The 21,279-nt window shown below is 46.0% G+C and overlaps 1 protein-coding gene across 6 annotated transcripts in view; it reads right to left on the bottom strand.

The window, feature by feature from the left end:
* Positions 1-21,279, bottom strand: part of dnah7 (dynein, axonemal, heavy chain 7) — a 90,303-nt gene that overhangs the window by 50,325 nt on the left and 18,699 nt on the right. For all 6 annotated transcript variants that reach the window (XM_084688971.1, XM_084688973.1, XM_084688972.1 and 3 more), the window contains exons 21-36: positions 20,326-20,524; positions 19,863-20,003; positions 19,564-19,776; positions 19,240-19,349; positions 18,919-19,087; positions 17,732-17,834; positions 16,513-16,640; positions 15,727-15,939; positions 14,028-14,126; positions 13,566-13,814; positions 12,150-12,299; positions 10,053-10,235; positions 8,066-8,242; positions 7,751-7,882; positions 6,851-7,072; positions 6,182-6,379 (exon numbers count right to left, since the gene is read on the bottom strand). In XM_084688971.1, coding sequence (XP_084545097.1) covers positions 6,182-6,379; positions 6,851-7,072; positions 7,751-7,882; positions 8,066-8,242; positions 10,053-10,235; positions 12,150-12,299; positions 13,566-13,814; positions 14,028-14,126; positions 15,727-15,939; positions 16,513-16,640; positions 17,732-17,834; positions 18,919-19,087; positions 19,240-19,349; positions 19,564-19,776; positions 19,863-20,003; positions 20,326-20,524 — 2,686 coding nt within the window. The remainder of the gene's footprint in view (positions 1-6,181; positions 6,380-6,850; positions 7,073-7,750; positions 7,883-8,065; positions 8,243-10,052; positions 10,236-12,149; positions 12,300-13,565; positions 13,815-14,027; positions 14,127-15,726; positions 15,940-16,512; positions 16,641-17,731; positions 17,835-18,918; positions 19,088-19,239; positions 19,350-19,563; positions 19,777-19,862; positions 20,004-20,325; positions 20,525-21,279) is intronic.

Below are 21,279 nucleotides of genomic sequence, written 5' to 3'. Positions count from 1 at the left end.
AAATGCATCACGGGCACTGTGCACTATATAGCAACGGGAACAATGCTCATAAGACTTTATAAAGGGTCCATGTATTCAAATGATGTATTGTGCTTATTAAATGAATGTCTTATGAACTTAGAAGTGTGCTCAGGCTTAAAACATTGTGTCCCACACAGGGTGTGGGAAACAGGCTGTATTTTGTGTTATCTCTCCATTTCAGAAGCAACCTTGAATCCGGGCTGAGACAGCACCCGAGCAGGTGGGATGCATGGGGAAGAACAAACTCCCTGATACACGAGAGAACAAGCTCAACCCTTTTTCGATATTTCTGTTTCAATTGCACTGTATAATATATGCTGGGGCAGGGACAGATAGCCAGTTGGACTTTGTGAACCAACCCCAACTCTGTTGCGGGTAGGGAAACGTAGACAGCCCCAGAGCTCTGTACTTGTTGATTTCCAACTGCTGCATTAAAGCTGATATTATTGGACCTCTGCGACTCCAGACCATTCTTTCTAGAACACAGACTTGTGTCATTGAATACCATCATTACATATTGGATTAGACACAAAGATTTTGAGTCCTTCAGTACCTACGAACATGTCTTCATCTGCTAGACAAGCGGGTTCCCCATCGTTCTTTTGGTGAGCAGTCTCACGAGCCCTACTTACCTGGCGTCACGGAGCCAACCGAATACTTATTTAGCCCTAGCGTTGCTACCTGCATATATGCAGAAATTGTTTACAATATTTTGAGGTTTCAACCAGTGCTGCTCAAGCAGAAAGACAGGTTCAGGGAGAGAAAGAGACAGGGTTCGTACAGATACTGTATAATGAAATTCCAGTTCTTTCAAGGACTTTTCAAGCACTATTTTGGGGGGTTTCGAGGACTACAATCAGAGATCTAATTTATCAAACATGTACTTTATTTACTTTATATTGATCATTATTAAAGTAATATATGTTATTCAATCAAGAGCAGCGAGTGATTTTCTCTTTTTCTTTTGTTCATTGATTAACATTAATGAGACGGACAGCAGTGGGTTTAAAGATGGCTGTCTCTTTAACACCTGACGCACATGTCGCGGATCTGACACAAATCCAGTTTTCTTCCAGCTCTTCACCTTCATTTAAGCCTTTGAAACTCATTAAAGACAGCTTACGAGGATACTTGCCAAAATAGTAATTTTGACAATTTTCTGTTTCGTCCTCAAGTAGGCCTAAGTAATACGGTACTGGCGCGTACTGGCTGAGAAGAAGTGGCTTTTCTCTCGGTGTTGGAGTCTGGTGTTTGTACAAAGAATGCCGCTTCAGACTAGCCTGACATTGTCATACTCTAGTCAGATAATTCTAGTCAGAATATGAGTCTGAAAACTCTCCGTTGGGCTGTGACTACGGGGCGTGTTTCAACCAAACTCGTAAAACAAATGCCTCTTTGCTCAATTGGATAGACCTACAACCAGAGCAACGTAATATGTTGTTTGTTGAAAACGAATTAAACCCAAGGGCTCTTTCGTGACATTGTTGATTACATTACTATTGATCATCTGTCCATCATCGTATAAAGCCCGCCCTGGCAATTTCATTGGTCCGTCCCGATCCTGGTTTTATGTAGTTGTTCCCAATACGAGACCCTCCAGACCCAACTTCCCGACCAAATCTTTTTGTGGGCGGGGAGAAGTTGGGCTGGCAGCCAGGCTAGCTTCAGACAGCGCTTCTTCAGAACCTAATTTCTACTTTATGGCTCTTATTGTGCTTGAAAAACACTTAAATTAATTGAGAACATGATCATATTCTACAATGCAAACCAAAGAATGCCAAAAAAAACTGATGGTGCTTTAATTAAATTAGCAGGAGGGGGATGGTCTGAGGCGCTAATGTTGAGCGAAAATACTGTAAAAATAAAATAATTATGAACACTTCAAAATTACTTTGTAAATTCAAATATATTGGGCCTCATTCTCGAATGCAGTTAAGAAGAATTTAAGAAGGAATTTCTTAGGAAAATATTTTGCATTCATGAAAGTTTTCTCATCTGGGATTTGTTCTGAACTTTGTTTGTTCGAAATAGCAGTCGTACATCGGCCAGAGTTGTCTCAAATGCGATTCCTTAAAAAACCACATGGATCAAAGGAATAGCATTTATGAAAACTCTCCGTGTTTGAAGTGTTAGTGAAGTTATGAGAAATCGTTGGTGATTGCGTTCAACTCTACAGACTATGGCAAGCCGTTTTATCATTTAAAGGTGACATGACATGAAAACTTCATTTCATTAGGTTATTTAACATTAATATGAGTTCCCCGAGCCTGCCTTTGGTCCCCCAGTGGCTAGAATTTTCGATAAGTGTAAACCAAGCCCTGCATGTTCTTCTCCGCCTTTGACAAAATGAAGGCTCAATTGCGCTGTTTGAAAATCTCCCCCGAGTGACGTAGATCGGGGGAAGGTTACCTCCCCTCTCTCTGCTTTGCCCGACAAGATCATCTGGCCCGCCCATGAGAAACTGAGCTACCACCGTGCAAGGGCGAGTGCGATATCGGTTTTTCCTGGAGAGACATCATGGCGAGCAAACAAACAAAGCATAACAGTTGCTCAGTGCTTGGATGTACAAATGCAAACACACATCTTTTTTTAGTTCCTTCATCCAAGCCTCTGCACAACCCGTATCTTAATTGTATTTTCGCTGGAAATGTGCCGACACAACTTCCAAAAGTGTTGTATGTCTGCGCCAAACATTTCAGCTACTACTGTTTCCTCAACAAGCCATTGCGATACATCCGTTGTAAACATTAGCGCATGTTGCCGCCCCTCTCCTCCTCATTAGCATTTAAAGCTACACACACAGAAACACTGCGTTCTGAGGAAAGCTGATTGTGGGACTACTTGTAGTGGCTATAATTCTGCACCATGGCTGAATTTCGGGAAAGAGACTTCAGATACAGTATTAGGGGACCACTAAGGCAAGAATTAAATTCTGGATATCAAGAAGTCGAGACATCCTCAGATTTAAATAATTATAATAATTGACCTTGCTTAGTGTGCACAAGGTTAGATCCAGTGGAGAACAATTCCACTGCTCATCATACTGGTATGATGTCGCACCGGTTGCTTTTCACTTGGAAATAACTTGAGTTCCTGTTGCTTTCCTAATTGTGTCGATTCTGACTGCACACGTCACTGCTGTTGCGTGCACTAATAAGGAGCTGTCGGGGCGTGAATGTATGCAAATTCAGGAGCACGAGGACGCGCTTTCAACTTAAAGGGGCAATTGATTGCAAAACCGATTTTACCTTGTCATAGTTGAATAACGACAGTTTTGTGGGTAAAATGAACATACAGTAAATATCAAAGTCGATTGACACCTCTTTCCTATGCAAATCTCAAAAAGAAAAAATTTGGCTGTAAAACGCTTGCTTTTCAACAAAGCCACCGGTGTGACGTAGGACCGGGGACCGCCCTTTTTGGCTCTGGTCTGTATCTTTGTCTCGCCCCAAAATGTACATCCAGACCAGCCCCAGGTAGCGTCTATCTCCGATACTAGTTTAGCTGCGCGCTGCTCTGTGTAGGCTACTTATAAGGAATTACAAAGAAGAACGTTTTGAATTATAACAAGGATATTGAAAATGGACCACGGTCGTAAATGCTGTGTTCCAGGCTGTACAGGGAAGGCTAACACTCACAGTCTTCCCAAGGAGCCAAACATTCAACAGGCATGGTTGCTGTTGTTTATGAGAAGATCCCGGCGAAGTTCGACACTCAATCATTCATTTGCTCTGAACATTTCACCCAAGACAGTTTTGACAACCTTGGACAATTTCAAGCAGGATTTGCTAGGAAGCTGAACCTGGAAAGAGGTGCTGTTCCGACCGTATGCTCATTGCAACCGCAAGCTGTAAGGACAGTATGATGTTGTGCTAACAGTTATTAGCAATGCTAACGTGTCCTGTATATAGCATAGGTAGAATGCTAAATATGTTTCTACACACATCAAATGACTCTAGCTAGACTAGCTAGTCGGCATTAGAAGGGAAGCTTCCGAAAAAATAGCCAAAAAAGGAACAGCAGTCTGGCTTATTGCTAACGCCTGTCTAGATAATCTATTTGAAAGAACTGGAGAAAGGCAGGTGCTAGATACAGGATACGTTAGCATTGCTAGTAGTTAACTGTTACTAGTAACACCTAGACTGTAGTAGGCATGTAAACTAGTTTAGCTTGCTAACGCAAGAGCATAGGTAGAATGTGTGATAATTTTGCCTAGTTTATTGGCAATGGGGCTAACGTTGTTTCATGTTCCTGACTGTGTTTCATTCAAATAAATAACCTGTGTCATGTAAATCTACAATTAAAGATGCATGTTTGTCCAGATCTTTGTCGGGTTATTTTTCAGCAAGATATCTAGAGCTAGCTAACTGAAGCCGAGTTGAATCAAGATATGGTTTGGTAACTAAGCCTAACGTTCTACCCACCCAAGTCAATCCAGTTTGCTTCAACAACAGAAGTGGAAACAAGTAATGTTATCATTTCAAATGATATGTAGTCAATCTGTTGAAAACAGTGTTGTGTAGACATAATAGATTTATTTGTGCGTTTTTATTTCAAGTCTCCACCTTCGGTGTTTCAGCGAGTGCTGCTGTTGGCCGTGTTGCGTTTTTGCTCCCCAGCTTCACTCGTTGAAACCAACCAATCAGCGCACAGCTTATCTAAGTATTAATGAGCATACCATAAAAGGAGAAAAGCTAGTGTTTTTTCCCGGGAACATTTCAGAGGATCTATCAGGGGGCATAGAAGAGCACCCGGGCCATTTTCAACCTAACCAATGTAACATACCCTATTCAGAGACCTTAAGGAACAGTGTGAAATACCCAAAATACCCAGTCAATTAAGAAAACTCTTCCCGGGGAGCTCAGCTCAGAAAACTTCTGCTGCGTAGGAACACATTTTCAAGCGTTCATGAATTTGGCGGATGTGTTTTTCTTACGTTGTTTTTCCGAAGCACGTAAGAATTCGAATTCGTATTTCATAAGAAACTTAAGAAAATGTCTGAGAATGAGGCCCATTGTCTTTAAATTATTCAAGCTCTTTTCAAGTACCTCATCATTAATATGACTGTTTTCAAGGGTTGTCCAGGACTTAAATTTCAAAAAGTCAAATTGAAGTACTTCAAGCACTTTAAGCACCTTGTACGAAACCTGAAGAGATAGATTCGTTAAGCTTTTAAAAAAGAGTAGGAGAGGATATAATACATATATATTTAATTTAAAAAAATAAGTTAGGTGTAACGTTCTGTGTAACAACCCCCACCCCTCCCCCAGTAGGCTGGGGCGGGTCACCCAGGGCTACTGATCCATCCTGGGCTACCGATCCACCCTGGGCTACTGATCCACCCTGGGCTACCGATCCACCCTGGGCTTCGAATCCACCCTGGGCTTCTGATCCACCCTGGGCTACCGATCCACCCTGGGCTACCGATCCACCCTGGGCTACCGATCCACCCTGGGCTACTGATCCACCCTGGGCTACCGATCCACCCTGGGCTTCTGATCCACCCTGGGCTACTGATCCACCCTGGGCTACCGATCCACCCTGGGCTACCGATCCACCCTGGGCTACTGATCCACCCTGGGCTACTGATCCACCCTGGGCTACCGATCCACCCTGGGCTACTGATCCACCCTGGGCTACTGATCCACCCAGGGCTACCGATTCACCCAGGGCTACTGATCCACCCAGGGTTGGGAGTTGAAGTCTGAACTCATGCACAGTGAGACCAGCAGTGTTGACCTTCACAGTGACAGCATGCAGAGCTGAGCTGCAGCGAGGCTACAGCAGGGAAGATCATGCTAGTCTGGTTTGTTATATGTTTTAGATCTATTAGTTTTATCACTTATATTAATGTTTTTGTTGATTTTATGTAAAGCACCTTGAGCTGCAATTCCTGTATGAAATGGGCTATATAAATACTTAACCCTAAGTCTTACTTACTTACTTCCACCTGCTCTCTGCACATTTAAACACACAGATACAGCTCCGCGCTGCATACCAAGCTCACACACTTCCAACCACTGTCACTCACTCACCCTGACTGGCAAATATATCCAAGTGATTCATTGTAGCGAAGAGCAAGGTTTCTCAACAGGGATGCAGTGTCCTAGGTGTCCACACCCTACAGTGTCTACAGTTAGGTTTAAACTGCAGCCCTCACTATGATGTAGACGCTCTTGCCGGTGCCAGTTGGTCCGATGAAGATGGTGGGCTTTTGGTGGGTGATGAGTAGCTCCATCAGGGCTGTGGAACACACGGTGTTCTCTGTGGGCACGATGATCTCGCTAAACTGCAGGTCCTTGGCAATAGGGGGCGCTGCCTTCAGCTGGTCTGTCCACAGCTCCCACCTCCCAGGGCCCTGCAAAATAACAAGGACCTTGTTTCAGAATCTCTTTTTAAGTGCATGGAAGTTTGTTTTTATAGTGAAAAGTCTCAAACATGATAGGACGTCAGAGCCTCTATACACAGCTGTTATCTCAAACATGATAGGACGACATGTATATCCTAGGTCAAATTCACAAGGAAGGATATAGTATCCTGTGAGTATTCAGTACCAGACCACAGTATGCAGCATGGATGCAGCCCTCAGCCCCTCAAGCTGACTAGGTGTGGACGGAGCCCAGTCCCAAATATCATCAGGTCTCGCTGTCGGACCACTCCAACTTTCCAAACTGTATGTTAAGACGGAAATTCTAATCCTATTCCTTGGGGAGGGACCCTTTCTTGTGTACAGTAGGAGATACATCAATGCAGCTCAATGTAGAGCAGTTAGCAATGCTCTCAGAAGACTGTGGTACTGGGTTAGCCCCATTCTGATGGCCTGTCTCACCTCCTTGATGAAGAGGTACTGGTAGAGCGAGCCCTCAGAAGGCAGAGCCACGGTCAGCTGCTTAGTGGGGGGCTCCACGGTGCTCAGGATACCATGGCGTGTTCGTGTGTCTTCGCTCAGGGCTCCCTCCAGCATCTCCCGCACCACAGAGTCAAACTTCACACGGCCAGACTCAGTACAGCTGGCTCCTACTGACCACACCAGGCAGAACACAAAGATGCCCTGTGCCAGAGAGATGTCAACATTAGCTTGTTACGTCTCTGGGACTGGGGGAGAAAGGCATGTCTTAAAAACACAAAAACTTTTTGCAGATAGTTTAGTATGGCAATAGTATGGTATGGTCTAGCATAAAATGAACTATGAAATATCAGACATGAAATCATCTCAGAGCTTTGCTTTTAAACAAATATACAAAGACTTGGAAATCAAGCCTGATCAGCCCACAATAATGTAGCTGATTAAAGATCAACATGCTGATGGTGTCCTTGGCAGGTGCCCCAGCAACGCTGCCAATGTGTCAGGAGAGAGCAGTAATGCAGTCGGGAGAGAGAACTTTGGTTCTTTCACTAATTTGAGCAACTTTTGGTCAGTAGAGAAAAACAGCTTTTAATAACTATTAAGCTCAGAGCCAAGTGGTTTGTGGATGGATGGTTCAAGTGAGCGTACTGAAAGCTACAGGGTGATGTGGTGACATAACAGAAAGTTAATGACTTCCAAAACGAGTACAGACAGCTGTATAGTACTTAGTGTACTAAAAGCCTTTTATGGGCCTTCAGGGTACTGTTGGCTGTCTGTCATATCTTGAGCCAGGCTTCCCTCTGTCTTAGTGCCCCAGGATGTTTTCCATCTCCTCTCCCTCCGCCGCCTTTACCTACACCTCCACCTCTCCCTCCCTCTCACCTCCAGCCAGGAGCAGACGTCTCTCTCATCCAGGCTCTTCATCTTGGCCTGGTCTCTGAACTCATCCAGCATGCAGTCCATCAGGTTCATCAGGGACTTTACCAGGTTGGTGTCAGACGTCGGGGAATGTTCCTGCAGAGAGAATACAGATCAGGAGGCTTCCTATTGTCTAGGTCTAAGTACCAACCCCGGACATCAGAAGACACAGGCTATTCTCAGTAAATAAGAGCAGGGGTAAGTAAGGTAGTGACAGTGGCAGTTCCTACTAAAGTGTACAGTGTGTTTGTATTGCCATTATTCATTCCTAGTTCTTGCCTTGGTGGCTTTGCGTATGAGCTGCAGGCAGGCGGGCAGCATCCTGTCAAAAAGGCCTGTGATGATGTCTCTGTGCATGGGCTTGACCGTGGAGGGCAGGGTGTTGAGCCAGGACAGCATCACAGGCCTCCAGCCCAGCATGTGAGGCTCCATGTAGATCATCCCACAGCGAGACACCTGCAGATACGACACAATTTCAGTAAGATGAACGCTAAAACCACTACCTTAACGTTCATCAAGGAATGTGAACACTGCTTAATTAAAAGAGCCAGTTTACTAGAACAAAACACTTGAAGGTAATCTGCCTGTGTAAATATTGCAGTTTTAGCTACAGTATTTGACACATTTAAAACATATTAATCAAATCCTCAGTATAGAAAGGAAAGCATACAAATAGTAATAATAATCTGTGATAATCATTTATTTGCATACGCAAATCCTAGCTGTTTTGCAGTTTCACATTGGAACCATTAAATATTTTTTAGAAATATTTTTGAAGAATATATGGATATGTGGGCCATCAAAATGACCCCTTAAGTCTTGATGTGGATTAGAAGCCTCACCACTTGATATTTTTTCCTACCTTTTTTACCCCTGCTAACTCTGACTAGGAAGGTGTCACATGCATGAAACTCTGGTTACTCATACTAGTCCCTTCAATGTACAGTATAAATCATTTGATGCTTTCGAAAAAAAGGTTTGTATCTGTAATTACTATCTGAAAGGATTGTCTTCCCTGGGTGACCGTTAGGAGGACTCAGAATCCTACACAACACCTGTCTCATTGATGCTACACAACACCATCGGTCTCATTGATGCTACACAACGCCATCTGTCTCATTGATGCTACACAACACCATCGGTCTCATTGATGCTACACAACACCATCTGTCTCATTGATGCTACACAACACCATCTGTCTCATTGATGCTACACAACGCCATCTGTCTCATTGATGCTACACAACACCATCTGTCTCATTAATGCTACACAACACCATCTGTCTCATTGATGCTACACAACGCCATCTGTCTCATTGATGCTACACAACGTCATCTGTCTCATTGATGCTACACAACACCTGTCTCATTGATGCTACACAACACCATCTGTCTCATTGATGATACACAACGCCATCTGTCTCATTGATGCTACACAACACCTGTCTCATTAATGCTACACAACACCTGTCTCATTGATGCTACACAACGCCATCTGTCTCATTGATGCTACACAACGCCATTTGTCTCATTGATGCTACACAACACCATCTGTCTCATTGATGCTACACAACGCCATCTGTCTCATTGATGCTACACAACACCATCTGTCTCATTGATGCTACACAACACCATCTGTCTCATTGATGCTACACAACGCCATCTGTCTCATTGATGCTACACAACGCCATCTGTCTCATTGATGCTACACAACGTCATCTGTCTCATTGATGCTACACAACACCTGTCTCATTGATGCTACACAACGCCATCTGTCTCATTGATGCTACACAACACCTGTCTCATTAATGCTACACAACACCTGTCTCATTGATGCTACACAACGCCATCTGTCTCATTGATGCTACACAACACCATCTGTCTCATTGATGCTACACAACATCATCTGTCTCATTGATGCTACACAACGCCATCTGTCCGCCATTGATGCAATGAATCGTGTTGCCTGGCATGATTCACAGACCCAACAACCTCCAACACAGAGCGTGTTGGAGGTTGTGGGTTCATGATGTTGGAAGGCTCCACCAGACAACAAGGGAGTACTTCAAAGTGTTCTACATGAAATCTTGAGGCTAACGTTGGCGTAAAATATATTTCCAGATACAAACAAAACATAAACAATGTCAACAAGCATATATGTAATTGGATGAGAATTTGAAATTGTGAAAAACTACAACCGCATGAAAATCTGCATCTCTGATGGAGAACGACAAACAAGCTCCTTCCCACAAACGTTGGTGGCTCACCGTGGCGGGCGAAGCCACTTCCAGATCCATAGGCTCAAAGATGAGGCTCATCTGTGGGGACATCTGGATGATCTCTCCACTCATCAGACACAGCTTCTTGTTGTCGTCTAGCACTGTGTTCATGTTCTCAATCCAGACAGCATCCACCGGGCCGTCGAAGATCAGCCACTTCCTGTCTGGGGTCTGCAGGGGGACACACAGGGAGACACACAGGAAAACACACAGGGATCACACCCAAGGACACAAATAAATGTACAAATAAAGTCAACTGTTGATTTCAACCTTTATCACTCCAACTGGTTTAGCAAGCCTTCAGTACAGCATGCACTCCACTAATGTTCGAGGTGCAAAACGTTCTCATTGTTATAGAGACAGACAAGACAAACTACCCTGGAGGGCAGACCTAAGCAGAGTTAGTGACCTTGTCTGTGCAGACCTGGGCAGAGTTAGTGACCTTGTCTGTGCAGACCTGGGCAGAGTTAGTGACCTTCTCTGTGCAGACCTGGGCAGAGTTAGTGACCTTGTCTGTGCAGACCTGGGCAGAGTTAGTGACCTTGTCTGTGCAGACCTGGGCAGAGTTAGTGACCTTGTCTGTGCAGACCTGGGCAGAGTTAGTGACCTTGTCTGTGCAGACCTGGGCAGAGTTAGTGACCTTGTCTGTGCAGACCTGGGCAGAGTTAGTGACCTTGTCTGTGCAGAGTACGTGGGCAGGGCTCCTTCACTCATAATGGAGGCTGACATGGAAAGTTAATTCCCGGTTAAGATACATAACAGTGGTTGTGCTATAAATTAATTTGTTGTAACATAAACACACTGGCCAGAGCCATCTGGCACTGAGAGAGATGAAAGAAAGCAAGGTAGTTGAGAGAGAGAAAGAGAGGGAAAGAGTTCAGAAAGAGGGAGAGAGCTGAGAGAGAGTTGATAGCCTAATGTGATGATCTGACTACAAGCAGATCAAAAAGGGATCTTGTCTAAACCGGGACAATAATCACATCAAGTACGCAGCAGTTGTGTGTGTGCCAGGGCTGGTGAGTTTGAAATCTGAGCAAACCAGCTAAACATGATTTGACTGGATTTGTTTGCAATTTATTTAAAGCCAATAAAAAACCCTCCCAGCTGAGCCCAGGTTTGTGTTGTTTTTCTTGGGTCGTTTATCGCCTCATTTTCTAATCTGTCCCCTTGTCTTGGCAGTGGTTGAATTATACTTTAAAGGTCAGTTAGATAAATAAACTATTTTAGAAAGCAAGAAATTTAGCTCTGCTCACAGAGCATAATGTGACTTAGAATAGGGCTGAGTCCTTTGGGAGTTACTGATCTTGGTGAATAACATTCAAAAAGATAAGACTTTATTAAGATAAGACTTTATTAATCCCCAGGTGAGTACAATTGGGAATGGAGTCTCAGTTGTCACAAAGGTCTGTTTCCATAGAAACAGATATAGTAAAGACTGCGAGCTGTTCCAGCCTCATTATGGTCTGTTTTCTTTCCTGAGAATTTGCTGCTTTCATTGCACATTGTTTTGGGTCAAAGGGCTTTAGAAAGATGGAGATGAAGATGGGAAGCCCAGAAATGCTCACAGTAAAACTGGTCTGTTTAGTGTTGGACACATTTTGCAGGTGTGCAGCAAGTAAAAAACCCATAAACAACAGTAACACATAATTCATACACATGAAAATCAGAGAGACCAGGAATGGACCAGAGCTTACCTGGGAGGTAGACCAGAGCTTACCTGGGAGGTAGACCATAGCTTACCTGGGAGGTAGACCATAGCTTACCTGGGAGGTAGACCAGAGCTTACCTGGGAGGTAGACCATAGCTTACCTGGGAGGTAGACCATAGCTTACCTGGGAGGTAGACCAGAGCTTACCTGGGAGGTAGACCATAGCTTACCTGGGAGGTAGACCAGAGCTTACCTGGGAGGTAGACCATAGCTTACCTGGGAGGTAGACCAGAGCTTACCTGGGAGGTAGACCATAGCTTACCTGGGAGGTAGACCAGAGCTTACCTGGGAGGTAGACCAGAGCTTACCTGGGAGGTAGACCATAGCTTACCTGGGAGGTAGACCATAGCTTACCTGGGAGGTAGACCATAGCTTACCTGGGAGGTAGCAAAGGATCTGTAGCTGACGGCCAGGATGCCATCGGACCACTCATGGGAGACAGGGTCAAACTGGCCATACAGCTGGCCCATTGTGATGGACTTGGGGTTGATGACAGTGATCTGGACCCGGTTCTCATCCATCAGACCCTATATAAACCCCCCCACACACACATGTACGTACACACGTACGCACACACACACACACACACACACACCTGTCACAGTAGGCCTAAAAACAACATTTCTCAAGACTACAGAACAGGTTAGACCTTATTAGACAGACGCATCAGTGAGGCAGCAAAAATAGATCATGGAAAAAGCTCAAAGCAATGTGGATCAGCCTCGAACCTCATTTGACCACATTTCCTGTGCCAAGGCTCATAAATTGCCAGGCCAATTAATGTCTCTGTGATAAAGAGCCTTCCCAAACTAGGGGAGAAGCCAACCCCAGTTAGCATTGTTTCAGACAGGCCGTCAGGATTCAGAGAGGGGAAGGGGCGGACGTGCATCGCCGTGACAATGATGAATGTGGGGTTGCTGAGGCTGTCCATCATGTCGTCCCACAAGCCCTTTCAGGCATGTAAACAGCCAGCTGTGTGAGGGAGTATATGTGTGTGTGTGACACTGTCACTAGCAGATATGCAAAATAATTAGGTAATTTCATCACTCTAAAGATACACTTCAAATTCACTCAAAAAAACGCTTTCCGACACATTCAAACCCATATTGCATAGTCACTAGCCTGCACCCACACCAGTCCAATTTAATCTGTAGCTATCTTCTTCAGAATCAGAATCAGAAGGGATTTTATTCGCCATGAATGTTTGCAAAAACAAGGAATTTACTTTGGCAGGGAGGTGCATACATTAAACATATAGGAGAATTGAAACTTAAATATGTGGACTAACTATACAAAAGGAGCAACGTCTAGCTAATACTAAGGGGGGTCTAGCTAATACTAAGGGGAATGAAATAAAAAATAAAATATAAATAGTCATAATTTACAATCTAACCTAAAAAAACAAATAGTGCAAGAGAACGATACAATAGTGCAAATTGCTTTCTTGAAAGGACAGAAAGACAGGGAGGACTGGAGGGAGGACGGAGGGGGGACTGGAGGGGGACTGGAGGGGGGACTGGAGGGGGGACTGGAGGGGGGACAGGAGGGGGACTGGAGAGGGACTGGAGGGGGGACTGGAGGGGGACTGGAGGGAGGACTGGAGGGGGGACGGAGGGGGGACAGGAGGGGGACTGGAGGGAGGACTGGAGGGAGGACGGAGGGGGGACAGGAGGGGGACTGGAGGGAGGACTGGAGGGGGGACTGGAGGGGGACTGGAGAGGGACTGGAGGGAGGATGGAGGGGGGACAGGAGGGGGGACTGGAGGGGGACTGGAGGGGGGACTGGAGGGTTACCTTGTCACAGATGTCCTGCAGTGCAGCCGCCAGCACACGGTAGGCACAGGTCTTGCCTCCAAACGGCTCCCCCACCAGCATGAAGCCATGTCTCACGATCATCATCTCAAAGATCTGCAGGATCTTCTCTGCAAAGAACTCTGTGACCTGCAGGTTCATCTTGTCGCTGTTCTCCTTGATGGCCTCCAGCAGCAGGCCATAGTCCGGCTTAGGCAGTCTGACCCCGGGAAATAGGTCCGAGGTGATGCCCTGGGGCAGTGTGGAAGGGTGTGTGTGGTGGGTACACAAGCACAGAGGTAGTGAATTTAACTGGACACACACAAGCCGGACTGTATGATTAGAATAGTCTTAAACTGACTTGTACCTCCCACATTAGGAACATAGTCAGGATCAATGTGCTGATCTGAAAGGCCTTAACCAGTCTAACCAGAGGAGGTGGTGACATTATTCAAATGATCTTACCTCAAAGAGCGGCAGATCGTGGGCCAGGAACTTGGGCAGATTAACGTCTATGATCGACCTCAGCAACAGAATGTCTTCATTCTCCTCAGGAAACTTCAGCTGAGGGAAAACGGAGGCAGAAAGACAAGGGAAAGAAAAAGAGGATGGGAGAGAGGGATAGAGTGAAGCGATAGATAATGAAAGGCTTGCCTTACAGATGAGTTTGGGTCTTGTGAGGGGACGCATCATTCAGGCTCCTTTTGTGTGTGTCTCCTACTGACACACAGTCCCTTCAGACATGGAGGAACCATCAGCGGAATTTGAGGCTTTAGTTCAGGGTTTAAATGCATGCCTATATTTTCCAAAAGTCATTTTGAAAGAGCTGACAAGGGTAGGGTCCCAGAGGAGCCTGCATGGAAATTGATGTAAAATGACATGAATGCTCCCGAAAACAACACAAAGCCAGGGAAACAGGAGAGAGAGAGAGAGAGAGAGAGAGAGAGAGAGAGAGAGAGAGAGAGAGAGAGAGAGAGAGAAAGAGAGAGAGAGAGAGAGAGAGAGAGAGTGAAAGAGAGACCAGTGTGTGTGTGTGAGAGAAAGAGAGAGAGAGAGAGAGATAGAGAGAGAGGAAAATGGAGAGAGAGGGAGAGATAGAGAGAAAGAACTGTTATTTATAAGACATCCCACTAAGTTTAGGATGAAATCCTTATCTTTTAAAGTTGTCTTTCAGTCATTTTTTTCTACCTTACATTCTGTTTTTGTTACCGCTTGTTTAGCAGATTGGGAGATTTGGAACCAACCTCCCAATTTCTCACTGAAAGTCTCATTTTCTGCTGGTACCCAGAGGACACGAGCAGAGTCAGTCTGCTGGTATCCAGAGGACACGAACAGAGTCAGTCTGCTGGTATCCAGAGGACACGAGCAGAGTCAGTCTGCTGGTACCCAGAGGACACGAGCAGAGTCAGTCTGCTGGTATCCAGAGGACACGAGCAGAGTCAGTCTGCTGGTATCCAGAGGACACTAGCAGAGTCAGTCTGCTGGTATCCAGAGGACACGAGCAGAGTCAGTCTGCTGGTACCCAGAGGACACGAGCAGAGTCAGTCTGCTGGTATCCAGAGGACACGAACAGTCAGTCTGCTGGTACCCAGAGGACACGAGCAGTCAGTCTGCTGGTACCCAGAGGACACGAGCAGAGTCAGTCTGCTGGTACCCAGAGGACACGAACAGTCAGTCTGCTGGTACCCAGAGGACACGAGCAGAGTCAGTCTGCTGGTATCCAGAGGACACGAACAGAGTCAGTCTGCTGGTATCCAGAGGACACGAACAGTCAGTCTGCTGGTACCCAGAGGACACGAGCAGAGTCAGTCTGCTGGTATCCAGAGGACACGAGCAGAGTCAGTCTGCTGGTATCCAGAGGACACTAGCAGAGTCAGTCTGCTGGTATCCAGAGGACACGAGCAGAGTCAGTCTGCTGGTACCCAGAGGACACGAGCAGAGTCAGTCTGCTGGTACCCAGAGGACACGAACAGTCAGTCTGCTGGTACCCAGAGGACACGAGCAGAGTCAGTCTGCTGGTACCCAGAGGACACGAGCAGAGTCAGTCTGCTGGTATCCAGAGGACACGAGCAGAGTCAGTCTGCTGGTACCCAGAGGACACGAACAGTCAGTCTGCTGGTATCCAGCTCTTGGAGGGAGCGTACCTCGAGGCTGGCTATCCTACCTTGAGGTTTCCGGCGGCGGTCAGCACGGACTTGACAGCCCTCATGCCGTAGTCGTAGTGGTGCTGGGAGGACAGCTGCTCCGAGCACAGCCGGTAGGTGGCCACAATCTTCACTGACAGGGGACGGGCAGTGACGAAGCCACACGAGTACAGCACAATCTCAGCTATCATGGCGTAGTCAGGGACCATCATGGCCACCGTCCTGAACAGAGCCTGCAGGGTGGAAGGGGGGGGAGCTCAGGAGACAGTGTGGACAGTATGTTGTTTTACAGTCCAGTGGACTCAATGGAAAAAAGTTGTTGTGTGTGTATATAGCATATGTGTATGTGTGTGTAGCAGATGTGTGTGTAGCAGCTGTGTGTATGTGTGTGTTGAGTTGTAGCTGATTTAACTACTTGTACTTGCTGTAAATTATATTATTGTTGCTTTCTTTCCTACAGGTACACTCTTGCACTTCTTGAGGTTCATGTTGTTTAATTTGTAATTTGTTTAAATACATGCTCTTATGTTTCTTCCCATTGGCACTTATTTGCTTTTCACAATGTATGCTTCATGTTTTGGCTACCCGCAATGTTTCAACAATCTCCTCGTTGTTTATGATCACTGACCTATGCACTTCTGTAAAGCTCTGTCTTGGAAGTTGTTATGGATGAAAGCGTCTGCTAAATGAATAAATGTAAATGTGTGTGTATTTGGTGTGTAGCAGCTGTGTGTATGTGTGTGTGTGTGAGTGTGTAGCAGATGCATGTGTGTATGTGTGTGTGTGTGTATGTGTGTGTGCAGCACCTTCAGGTTGTCGGGCAGGTCGGAGCGGCCAGCGTAGCCTGGGTTCATGGTGATGAAGACGGAGCAGGATGGGTCCAGCCTCAGCTCTGTGCCCTCAAACATCAGCAGCTCCACATGGGAGGTGATCCCTGAGGAAAACACCCAGGCCAAACACTCTCCATTAGGGATGTTAATCATCAATGTAGTATCACCAAAATATAACACCACAACTACACCAATGATGTATCACTTGAGAAGCAAACATCTTGTCGTCTTGGGTAGTGGTTTCTATTTTGTCTCTGTTCTGTATCGTTTGTGGTTCTTGGAAAATCAAAATCAAAATCAGACACAAACACACACTGACACCTACACACACACCATATCCCACAATCCCACATCGGGCCCTATCTTGCACACAGCGCAACTGACATTGTACACTGATGCATGTATCATTCCTAGTTTGCACCCGACACAAAGCAGACTTTTCCCTCCACAGACGCATGTCGGTAAATTATGGAGTGACCTTGCAGTCCCGGGGCAGTTCAGAGAAAAAAGATGCGTGTTCCGGCGCTAACGTTCCCTGGTGCTATTTTGCAGTTTCAGAAAAACAATTCGGCCACTGACCAGGAAAAACGTAGTCTAAAGTCAGTGTGGCGTTATTCAGATGCTATTTTAAGGGCGCTAGCTTGGTCCGTGTGCACTGCTGGTGAGGCCTTCTTCCTGTGAAGCTACGTTACATTTATGGCGTGTTACATTTCTTCAATGATTATAAAAAGATTTTCAACAAATAAAATATATATATAAATAAGAATACAAATTTGAATGAGCAGCATGAGCGGGCAATTTAGTGCAATGAGAAAACTGCTCTGCCTTTCCCCTACAATGTCACTTCTCTATCTGTTACGGCCCTGACGAGAACGTCTGTCTCCTTGGCTTTGAACCGCTCCGTCGTTATAATAGCAATCCACCATGGAACAAGCGCTGCTCCTAAAGGGATGACGCTCTGATTGGTTTATTGCATGTCACGCCCAAACCACACCCATTAGTAATGTAGCTACTTTGGACCAACCTATTTTGGATTTGGGTCGAGTGGAAGACTCATTTATCCCGCCGGTATTATAGCAACAGTGCCAGAGTCCTGCCCACAAAGTTTGTTGCGTTTTGCATTTGATACTTGCGTTTCAGATCGTTAAAATAGGGCCCATTGACACACACAAACTGTACCTCCTCCCATACACACCTCTCTGGATGGTGAGAATCTGCTGGGCAACCACGGAGAGCACTTCCAGATCAATGCGGTTGAACTCGTCGAAGCAAGCCCAGGCTCCACAGGACAGCAGGCCCTGCACAGAGAGAGCACCAGCTCACACACAGAGAGAGCACCAGCTCACACACAGAGAGAGCACCAGCTCACACACAGAGCACCAGCTCACACACAGAGCACCAGCTCACACACACCCAGAGCACCAGCTCACACACAGAGAGAGCACCAGCTCACACACAGAGAGCACCAGCTCACACACAGAGAGAGCACCAGCTCACACACAGAGAGAGCACCAGCTCACACACAGAGAGAGCACCAGCTCACACACAGAGCACCAGCTCACACACACAGAGAGCACCAGCTCACACACAGAGCACCAGCTCACACACAGAGAGAGCACCAGCTCACACACACAGAGAGCACCAGCTCACACACAGAGAGAGCACCAGCTCACACACAGAGCACCAGCTCACACACAGAGCACCAGCTCACACACAGAGCATTACTGGAGGTGGAGAGGACTGTCCAGAGAAAGGCTTGATGACTGGAAAGGACAGAAACTATGAAGTGTCTATGGAAAAGCTCAGGTTTCCTGAATGAGAGACTTTGGCTTTTTAGTCGGTAATTATTCATTATAATCTGTAATTAGTCTTTATCTTAAAATATTTTTTTGTTGCAAGTATTATCTATCCCTATAAAATAACCAATTGAATTGGTTAATCAAAATTGAAACAAAGCTCAATGGTGAAATCTGGCAAAGCAAAGCAACTTGTACAAAGGCTGTTAACTGCCTTGTACCTCACACACACACACAGACTCACACACACAGAGCGCTCACTGTTGCCAAGGCAACCACATCTTTCTGATTTCCAGTACAGTGGCATACCAATAATGGGTTTTTTAGGGGGGGGAAGCCTCTCATACAACATTTGTAATTGTGTAACTGTGAATGATTTTCAATGGTCTACATAAAAGTTGTTTTGTTTTATGAGTAACAGTTTCACACATACTAATGTGTGAAAGCATCATTTCTCAGTTTGTATTATTCTTGTCAGTACAGCATATGAGTCAATTTGGTTTCTTATGTGTATGTGAGAGGAGAAGGCCATGAATAATCCTGGTGATTATAAATGGCGTCCCTCACAGCCCCTCAGACAGCACACCTTGAAGAACTTCCCCAGGGCGATGTAGTCCAAGCCGTCGGAGCAGTTGAACACCACACACTGCTTGGCCACAGCCTTGGCCAAGTCCTTGGTGGTCTCGGTCTTGCCCGTCCCCGCCGGGCCCTCGGGGGCCCCGCCCAGGTGCAGGTGCAGCGCCCCAAACAGGGTTCTGGAGTACGAGCCGTCAACAAGTTCTTCATACACACTTATCACAGCATGGGATTCAATCATGCTTAAATATACTATGTTCACTACAATTACCACATTACTATTGCAGTAAAGGGTCAGAGGGGACAGTGAGGGGGCAGTGAGTGGTCATACCTGTAGCAGCGGTCAGTGAGGGGGGTGATGACCAGACGGGGGGTGTTCCCTAGGTACTCGTAGCCGTAAGCCAGACCAGCGTTGATCATCTTGGTTTGGAGGGTGTCTTCCTGGATGATGGTCAAAAGAACAGGGTCATATATGGATTCGACCGGCACTGATTTTTTTTTTTTTGTGTGGTAGGAGTGAGCTGAATTGAATATGGGTTAAAAGTTAAATGACCCTGGTTTAAAGAACAAATTAAATATTTGTACCATTGGATCAAACTTTCTTTTCTAGCTTTCACCCACACACACACACTCACACACAGACCCCCTGGCTCACCATCCAATAGTAGCGTAGCTGGCTGAGCCACTCAAAGTCGTTCTCGTCGCTGATGCCTTTCTGGCAGAGCAATGAGAGCACATCCCTGGCATGGACGTCCAGCACTACTAGCGCCCCCAGAGTCACGCGGGCCTGCTTAGACAGCTTGCCTCGCACCAGCGTCACTATGTCGTCTATCTGGCTGTTGTTCTGCTGCAGGTACGCGTTCAGTGCCTAAGGGAGAGAGGTATGGTTGTTCATTGTGAGCTAACGACAGGACCCCAGCAGAAAAGGCCCAGTGTGAGGTCGGTCCTGGTCACCTTCTGTCCTGAAGCAATGGCCTCGTGGATGTCCTTGGTCCAGTAGACCTGGGAGACACACAGCACGGTCTGGCCTGGCCACGCCCGTACCCAGCTGGTTCTCTGGTCCTGGGGATACGCCTCAATGGCCTCCCCAATCACCTGACACACACACAGGGTTGAAGAGTTAAGAACACACTTGCCCCAGACTCAATCCTTAGGAACCACACACATTACACGTTACATAATACATTAGACTTTGCATTATACATTACATCATACATTACATTATACATTACATTTGATTCATTCAACACTTTCATCCAAAGCAAAGTACACAAGGTCCACATTAGTCAGATTTCATGCAGGCCTTCATATGTATATAATCTGTCTAAATCTATTGCATCCAGTCAACAATCGTAAGACTCTGTAAAGGGAGAAGTCTTGGTCAGGTGGGATCATCTGCAAGGTCCTGGGCAGCTACCTTTTGCAGCGAGCTGCGCATGCCATTCTCCAGCTCCAGCAGCCACTTCTCCACCTGACCTCGGGCCTTGGAGGTGGAGATGGTGTCCAGCAGCCCCACCACCTCTGCCTCACTGCTCATCATGTGGGTGATGTCCAGCACGTCAGTGAACACCACGCTGGCCACGCCCTCGAAGCACTTCTTTAGATGGGGCTGGACCCTGGGGGAGAGGAGAGAGCTGTTTCTAGTCTGTTCCACCTGCTATACCCCCCTGTAGCAGCCTCTGTATTCATGTTGATCCACCAGAGGGACACCCCGCTACAGTGGACTTTCCCCAGAGAGAAAATATTCCTTCCAAAATAGTTATTCTCTCTTCACTCATTTCTCCATCTTGTATGTCTGTGTTTGTTACATAAAACCAGACGTTTGCAACTGGTTAATCCAAATCATCTGCGGATAATCTACTATTGATCGCAGTCTAGTTTTTCTATGAACACGAGAGATGGATTTAATTCCCCTCAGGCAACCCACTACCGAAAAGCATTTTGTAAACAATTGCTTTGAGATACCCTCTCATGTAGCCTGTAGGGAATTATTCCCCAACCCTAACCCAACACTATTATAGTGTTGTATTGAATAAATGCTTCTGGGAACCACTTAGAGGATCAGTACAATTTTGTCAACACCAAAGAAGAAATGTAACAAACCAGACAACAACAGTAAATGGAGCAAGAAGGCAAAGATGACAAGGGGGAAAATACTCTGAAAAACTAGGTTTGCATGGTTGGACAAGCTTTAATAAACCCCCAAAACTTGATTGAACGGCAGACAGGCCCACGCTGTTTTCTTACTTAAAACGGTGTTGAGATGGCACGCCCTGTGAAAGGAAAGCATGCATGAGTCACCCCAACTCAGCCCAGCTACGGCTTCATCACACGCCTCCATATGCTTTTGAAAATCCCCGCTTTGAAAAGC

This window comes from Hypomesus nipponensis, chromosome 23 (genome assembly GCF_054491055.1).
Source record: "Hypomesus nipponensis isolate SF chromosome 23, ASM5449105v1, whole genome shotgun sequence".
Taxonomy (NCBI): Eukaryota; Metazoa; Chordata; class Actinopteri; order Osmeriformes; family Osmeridae; genus Hypomesus; species Hypomesus nipponensis.
The sequence above is the reverse complement of the archived record's forward strand: the minus strand, read 5'-3'. Positions and strand labels throughout refer to the sequence as shown.